Source organism: Boleophthalmus pectinirostris, unplaced genomic scaffold (assembly GCF_026225935.1).
Source record: "Boleophthalmus pectinirostris isolate CB_2022bp ecotype Guang Dong unplaced genomic scaffold, ASM2622593v1 HiC_scaffold_5, whole genome shotgun sequence".
Classification (NCBI taxonomy): Eukaryota; Metazoa; Chordata; class Actinopteri; order Gobiiformes; family Gobiidae; genus Boleophthalmus; species Boleophthalmus pectinirostris.
This window is the reverse complement of record NW_026571404.1, coordinates 38,209,577-38,217,939: the sequence shown is the minus strand read 5'-3', so window position 1 is coordinate 38,217,939 and position 8,363 is coordinate 38,209,577. Positions and strand designations below refer to the sequence as shown.

General features: G+C 39.6%; 1 protein-coding gene across 1 annotated transcript in view; it reads left to right on the top strand.

The window, feature by feature from the left end:
- The first annotated feature begins 308 nt into the window (after positions 1–308).
- Positions 309–8,363, top strand: part of fancl (FA complementation group L) — a 78,438-nt gene continuing 70,383 nt past the window's right edge. Inside the window, exons 1-3 of the mRNA XM_020918513.2 lie at positions 309–651; positions 4,733–4,791; positions 5,177–5,237. Coding sequence (XP_020774172.1) covers positions 565–651; positions 4,733–4,791; positions 5,177–5,237 — 207 coding nt within the window. The 5' untranslated portion in view covers positions 309–564. The remainder of the gene's footprint in view (positions 652–4,732; positions 4,792–5,176; positions 5,238–8,363) is intronic.

Below are 8,363 nucleotides of genomic sequence, written 5' to 3'. Positions count from 1 at the left end.
TGTATAAATCTTCTTGTATTTATATTTTATTACTTATTTTTCTATTTTTTTCTTGTACATTTACATTTATATAATTGCGTCTTATATGATACCTGTTTCTTGCTCTTTTTGCTACTTATTTAGAATGTATTATTGCGATTTATATTTTTCTATTTGTTATTATATTATATTGTGATGTGTGAGTTCCTGTGTACAAATCATTTCCTTTGTGGATCAATAAAATTTGTCTAAATTCAAGTCTAAGATACATAGGCCCTTTAAGCAAAAAACCCTGCGTGATGACGTTGCCTGTGACGTAGCACGTTTTTTGTTTTCATGGCGCGAGCAGGAAGGGCGATGTAAACACGAGCAAACGTCGCGAAAAAGTGTCCAAAACTAACTTTAAACGCGATTATTTCACTGCACACCGTCAGTTTCAACATAAACTAATTATTAGCATCCGCGTACGTGTAGGTGTCACTTATTAAGACATTTTCGGTCACTTTTACGAACGTTATCGCGGAATGATGACGTAATTTCATATAATCGCACGGATTAATAACACGTGCAGATCGATCTAAAGTCATGGAGAGTTTATTGATTAAGGACAATCCGCGACTTTTGCCCATGAACAGAGAGAGGACGATCTACGACGGGTTTATCACTGTTCAGGTAAGAACTTGACAGAACAGAGGGAGTGAGTTCTTACGTTTGCGTGGGTTTGTGAGTTCACGTAATGCTTTGCCAATCAGCCCATTTCAAAACACGGAGAAACAAGTGATGCACAATAAAGATGGTGTCCAGATGTCTCTAATTCCCCGGGACAGTCCCAGTTTTGAGTCCTGTGTCCTCTGTCCCAGCAGATTTACACAAAACCTGTCCTAGTTTTATACAAGAAATGTCCCATGTCTCCCTATTTTTGACCAAGTCTGAAACAGTAAAGAGAGACATAAACATTTGTCATTTGTTTAGATAAAATACAGAAAAGCTGCTCTTGCCTCCTCTCGCCTCCTCTTGCCTCCTCTCACTTCCTCTCTCCTCCTCGCCTCCTCTCACCTGCTCTCGCCTCCTCTCGTCTCCTCTCGCCTTCTCGCCTTCTCTCGCCTCCTCTCGCCTCCTCCTCTCCCTCTCTCCTCCTCTCTCTCCTCCACTCTCCTCTTCCTCTGTCCTCCTCTCACCTCTCTCCTTCTCCTCTCGCCTCCTCTTGCTTCCTCTCATCTCCTCCTCCTCTCGCTTCCTCTCACCTCCTCTCTCCTCCTCCTCTCCCTCTCTCCTCCTCCTCTCACCTCCTCCTTTCCCTCTCTCCTCCTCCTCTTACCTCCTCTCAGCTCCTCTCCCCTCCTCCTCTCGCCTCCTCTCACCTCTCTCCTTCTTCTCTCACCTCCTCTCGCCTCCTCTCGTCTCCTCTTGCCTCCTCTCTCCCTCTCGCCTCCTCTCGCCTCTTCCTCTGTCCTCCTCCTCTCTCCCTTTCTCCTCCTCTCTCTTCTTCTCTCTTCTCTCTCCCTCTCTCCTCTCTCCTCGCTCTCTTTCTTTTCTCTCTCTCTCATTTGTCATTTGTTTAGAAAAAATACAGAAAAGCTGCCAAAAATGACCAAAACACAAATAAAATGTGACTATCCTGAGAAGATTTGGTCACTCTAATAATAAATCAAATAATTTAAAGTTGTAATCCTCACTGGTTGGTTCTGTACATGGACTGCAAATCTGATCTGGCCAAGATTTGAAAACTTATATCAGGTAAGGTTATTCATCTTGTTTTCAGATTTATGATCTACTTACTAGTTTTGAGACTACTTAAGCGCTTTGTGTTGCATTTTTGTATGAAAAGCACTCTATAAATAAAGTTTGATTGATTGATTGATTAATTCTAGTCTAAAGGTCGTTTATTTTAAGATAACTTGTCAAGTGAAATTATCTTGCTGCATGGACACATCATTTCACTACTTTTAAGTCATTTTCTGACAGATTTAAGTGTTTATATCTTAAGCTTTTTACAGTGTGGCCAGTGAAAATCAGATAATCTTATAACACGTGTCAGTAATGAATAGAATTTCACAGTAACTTTTGTATTTCGAGTACAATGTATTATAAAATAACTTTTTTTTCCATCTTCAGCATTTGTATTTCTTTTCTGTTTTTGTCACATTAGTTTGTCCTTTTTGTGTGATTGTCCTCATCAAAACCTGCGCAGGTGTGAACGATCAGAAAGAACTCCCATTACTCCCATCCAGTGTTAGTGTTGTGACCTGAATACACATTTTTTACTAACTATATTCTGCACTGTTATTTTTCTCTTTTGGTGGTTCAGAGTTACTTTCCTAAATTCAGAGGAATACTTTGTGGTGTTTGATCACACAATTTATTCTTCAAATTTCACAGGACAGTGAGAAAAATAGGAACCACTGCTGTTGAGGTGAGTGCAGATGTGTATTTATTAGAGCCCGACCGATATGGATTTTGTTGTGGCCGATATGAAACTGGTATAATGGGAGTTGGAGCTGCCGATAGCCGATATAATCGCCGATATATTTAGTGATGTAAAAATTCACTGTAAATCTTCAATTGTTTAAAAAACTTTGGTTTGGCTCTAATGGATTCTAAATTGGGTTTATTTAGGCAACATTTATTGTTATTCTGACTCTTTATATCATATTTACATACAGTAGATTGGCCTAATGGCATTTTTGCATCACATTCTAGCTACTATTGATGGGTATTCCATTTTTTTTTTTTTTTTTTTTGGAGAACTGGCTCTTTTTGGCTCTGCTCACTAAAGCAGCTGGCTCTTTCGGCTCCCAAGCGACTCTTGATTGTTTTGTTGCAAGCAGGACTAAACCAAAACTGAACCAGGACTGAAAAAGGACTAAACCAGGACTAAAACAGATTTAAACCATGTGTAAAACAGGACTAAACCAGAACTGAACCAGGACTGAGTGTCGGGACTCGGTTTCTATCTCTCTCCTTCACTCAAGCCCAAGTTTAGTCCTGGTTTATTCATTTTATGCTGAACTGCAGCCAAATATGCACCTTTTTTTTTAATCCTATGCACACGCAGATTTCTGAAAGTTTCGTTTTCAGCCGCTGCTGCTGTCAAACTACGGGTCTACATGCGGCTTGAAGAGAAAAAGTGACAAAAAGAGAAAACACGGCTCCCAATAAGAAGCAGGCTCCCGTCCGTTCACTTCAAAGAGCCGGTTCTAAGAGCTGCTTCGATCGAGACCGACCCATAACTCCTAACTAGTAAATAAACTACCGCTATTAGCCTTTAGCCGTAAAAACGTGCGCACAGCGGTAATTAATTATATGCATAAATGTGAATCATTCACACGTCTATTCACAGCTCATTTACATATCAATGCTGGTCCAGTAACAAATGTACGGACAATGTAAACACTTTACAATAGACCAATAGAAAACAGTCTGTTTATGTGTGGGAGCTACAGCAGCTAATCGCTAACAGATAACCTAAACTAGCTTCAAAGTCGATGTATTTCCAACACTCAGCCTCACACAGGCTCCTCCTCACATCACAAGTCTGCACTAATAAAAGTCCTTTTAATCCAGACTCAAACCGATTGTGGGTAAAAAGAAAATAATCTCAGTGTTGCGCGCCGCTGCAGGTGTAAACAAACACACGTGAGTGAAGTGACGTGACTCTGTGGTGTGTTCAGGGACAGTACGGACACAAATTACACCGCAAATAAATACTGATGCGGAGCCACATATGAGGACATTTATCTGTCTATAAATTGGATTAAATGAACATAATGTAGAGAGTCTAAGCTTTATAACAAGGTATAACATGCCCACGTGAAATATCGGCCCATATCAGCAAACATATCGGCCGATAGCCGATATGTCTCCAGGTGCCCATATTGGCCGATAATATCGGCCAGCCGATATATCGGTCGGGCTCTAGTATTTATCCTCCTCCAGTCCGTGAGAGGAAATGCAGAACAATTATGAGAAAAATATAAATCTGTTATTACTCCCATGTCGTGTTTTAGACTCACTTAAATACAACTATAAAAAATACAAATACAAGTATTCCAAGTATTTTCAGAATACAGTACTCTGACCATGTCTCAGAATATAAAAATACAAAATACATTTCAATGAGGTATTCAGTATTCTATAAATACAGATACTTTTGAAGTATTTTTCCCATCACTGCTCACATCAGAGTGAACTGTTTACATGATATTTCAATAACTGGATAACTCCAGATATCAGATAATGATCAGATTTTGGTGTGGATGTAAATATAGAATAGACATGAATGATCTGGAAAACATATCTAACTGTAATTTTTCTGACAAGCATTACAATTAGTAATGTGTTAATAATAGAATTGTATTCAATGTTCACATTTTAAACACACCCTGAAGAATTGAGACTGAAATCTGAACTGAACATTTCAAAACAGGTTTGTGCAGATCTAAACTAACTACAGGGTTAGCAGTTTTACTAAATAAACTAACTAAAACTAACTAAATTTGCAGCCTTTCAGATTTGCTTTTCTATTCAATTGTGATTAATCTTGCAGTCCTAATATAGAAAGTGATGTGCAGGAAATGAATCTTAAAGCATATAAAGATATGTGGGGTAATATTCTAACACGGTGAGTGTATGTTACTACACATTGTTTGTCTCATGTGGGTTTTTGTTTCGTGTAGCCTTGATGTGTTGAGTCTGCATGTATTCTAACTGTCACTGCAGACCTCTGGTGATAACATTAATGTTTGTGTTGCAGGAGCAGGACTTCAGACTGAGGATACTGCTGCCTCCAGATGGACAGATAAAACGGGCCAAGTACTAAACTAATACTGTTTTAAGATACTGATAGGTGTAAAGTAACTAAATACTTTACCTAAAGGTCCACTATGTAACTTTTCTGGAGGGGGTCTATTTCATTGAATTTATTATTATGATCTTGTTCCACTACCTGCTTTTCTCAGTGAAGATGGATGACTTTAATTCTATATTGTGGAACACTGTAGACAAAGCAATAAAATCTCCATAGCAGCAGATAGACAAGCAGATGTTGCATTCTCTATAAAGTTACATAGTGCACCTTTAAAGCTGTGTACCTGCAAAAAAAAGCAGTTATGAAACAGTGATTTGTGCTCTACCACCACCGTTTTACATCTTATGTAACAATAATGTTCTAACTGTAAGTTGAATCTGTGTTTTTCAGACTGCACTGCTGTTGGCAGCTCAAGCATCTGCTACGAGGATATGAGGCCATTGTCAAACAGGTGAGGGCTATTTCCAAAAACAAATATATGAGCAAAGAGGATAAGATAGAACTTTTGGTTTAGCTCTAGATTTAGATTGGATTTAGTTCTTACTAAATCCAGGTTCAGTCTTGGTTTAGACCTGGTATTGTCCTGGCATTGTCCTGGCATTGTCCTAGTTTTGTTCTTGTTTTGTCCTGGTTTTGTCCTGTTTTGTCTGTGACTTACTGCTGACTAACTAGCCATATGTACAAATGTACTTCAGATTTGAACAGGGATACCATACAGTATATTAATGGATCTTTCAGCTTTCTTATTTTGCTCCATCACTCTTGTCTCTTAGTCTGATTAAACCTGGGACTAAACCTGGACTAGACAAGGCCTGTAACAGGATCAAACCCAGTCTACATCAGGACTAAACCAGAGCTAAATCAGAACAAAACTAGAACTGTTGTAGGACCAAACCAGAACCATTGTTGGACTAAACCAGAACTAGTGTAGGACTAAACCTGGACTAGTGTAGGACTAAACCTGGACTATTGTAGGACTGAACCAGGACTGAACCAGGACTGAACCAGGAATGAACCAGGAATGAACCAGGAATGAACCAGGAATGAACCAGGAATGAACCAGGTATATTGTAGAACTAAACCTGGACTGTTGTACAACTAAACCAGGACTATTGTAGAACTGAACCTGGACTATTGTAGAACTGAACCTGGACTATTGTAGAACTAATCCTGGACTATTGTAGGACTAAACCTGAACTATTTTAAGACTAAACTAGGACTATTGTAGAACTAAACCTGGACTATTGTAGGACTAAACCAGGACTATTTTAGGACTAAACCAGGACTATTTTAGAACTAAACCTGGACTATGTTAGGACTAAAGCAGGAGCGGACTTGGCCTTATTTGGCTGCATCACTCTTCTTTCTCTTCTCTATCTCCGTCCTCTCGTCGTTCTGTCTCATCCTCTCCGTCTCCTCCCTCTCTCTCGCCCTCTCTCTTTGACGCTAATATTTGTCCCTGTTTAATTAACGCGGCGTGGTAGATGTGTGTATTTGTTGTACGGGAGCCCGGAGGGTGATTTGGTGGAGATTGATACTGCTCCTCGGGCTCCAAAGTTCATTATTTTCACAGCCTTTAAGCGATCGTTAATTATTTAGGCCAGTGGCAGCCTCCATTAATCAAAAGCATGTGTTTGATTTGAATGGCTGCGTGCACTTCATAATGGACTGTGACGAAGAGGAGGGCTTCTCAATAGGTGGGACGCGGGCTAAAGGCGGGTCGTGTTTTGTTTCATTTGGGATCATGTAGTTATTTGGTCATATATTTAAGCTCTAATATGGTCAAGACTACACTAGTGTTGTCACTATACTGAAATTTCAAACTCAAATTCGATACTAAGCAATAGACTCTGTACTTAAAGGTTGTATAGAGGATTTTCCAAGGAAAGAGAATACAGCGACTGTCCTTTTTCAAATGTTGCTCATGCGTGACACCCCCCTCCTCCACAGCTCCCTAAGTAGAAACGCCTCCTCCTTACACTGAAATCATCATGTTTATAGCCAGTGCGCATGAACGAATCGCTGAACGAATTGCTGTTGAAGTTTTCTGTCCAGAAGTAATTTAGCGACCAACACGTCAGTCTTTAGACCCTTCGTCTGCTTCAGTGGCGCCATCGCTGGAAGGAATCGCCAAGAATCATCTTAGTTTCGCTTTGCTCCTTTTCCCCTTCGCTTCTTCTTTTAGCGACCTCAAAAACGGACTTTATTTTGCGGCGAACTGGTCGTGGATTCTTAGCCTGATTCATCAGCCGGTTTCACTTCCTGGAAACCTTTTGACCTCGCAGCATTAAGTTTCTTTCTCATGACCAATCGCTGCTATTTGGTTGTGATGTATGTAATGTGCCGGAACGCTCAGTGGTGTCGAAGAAATTGTCGGCACAACAGCAAACAAAGCAGAGAGTGAAAATCCACAAAAAACACAGAATATCTGTTTTCGTCTACATCTACCTTGACCGCTTTGTTTACTGTTGTACTGTTCCACAAAAGGGACCCAGAAAGGCGCTTGAGTTTGACGTCGTGGCTTCACAGCTCACATTTGATTGGCCGGTGCGCAGTCTACAACTTCCGGGGTTCTTGCAAACCGTCTAGTGTATTCCTAGTCGCTGGAGAGAAATGAAATTGAGCGGAGGCACTAGGTGGCACCAGCCTGGCAAATGGATTCTTGTCTGCCATTGCAATAAACTTTGTGCTAACTGCAAGTAAGCTACAGTTAGAAAAAGCTGCTGGTTGAGTAAACAGAGCGAGAGGCGTTCATAAACCATGTAATCTCAGCGGCGAGTCAGTTACACTAGAAACGTAGGGAGTTTGATTGACAACCTAACAGCCAATAGATAACGACGGTTTATCTATCCCCACCACGTCCACGGTTGATGGATTTTCATTATTTATTTATTTATTTATTTTTTTTTTCATCATAATTACAAGGCAGCTGCATTTCTGTAATGCTATTTTGGACTTTCATTGACAATTTGAAACTTAAAAAATCCTCCACACAAGCTTTAATAACTATTCTAATACTGCACTGATAATAAAAACACTCTTTATTTAGACAGTAGAATGTGACTTTCATACTAGTCTACGTGCTTTTACACTTGTTCTGATACAGCTCAAGATCAGTCTAAAGACATTAAGGAAACATTCGTTTCTGTCCTGTCACTTGTCTTTGGAGTTTTTATTATCGATACCAGCTCAAATGGGTATCTAGTTTTGATTCTTGTTGTAGTATTGATTAGTATCTGATTTTAGATACTTTGGACAACACTAGTCAAGACTATTTTAAAGTACAAATACGTTTTTGATAATTGTCTTAATAGATGCGTAATGTCCAGCTGTGGATACTTACTTACATACTCCATGTTGTTATTGCATGACTTGAAATGTTTCACAGTATGGCATTAAACTTTTCTGTCACCAAGGAGATAAGCAGGTAGTGCCACAAGATCAAGTTATATCTGTGAAGATTCAAAATTCATGTTTTCCAAGGTATAATAGTTCAATTGAATGCTCTATTGTGGAATATTCCTGGCAAACCAATAAAATCTCCAAGAAAAAAAGCATGTATAAAACCCCCACCCAG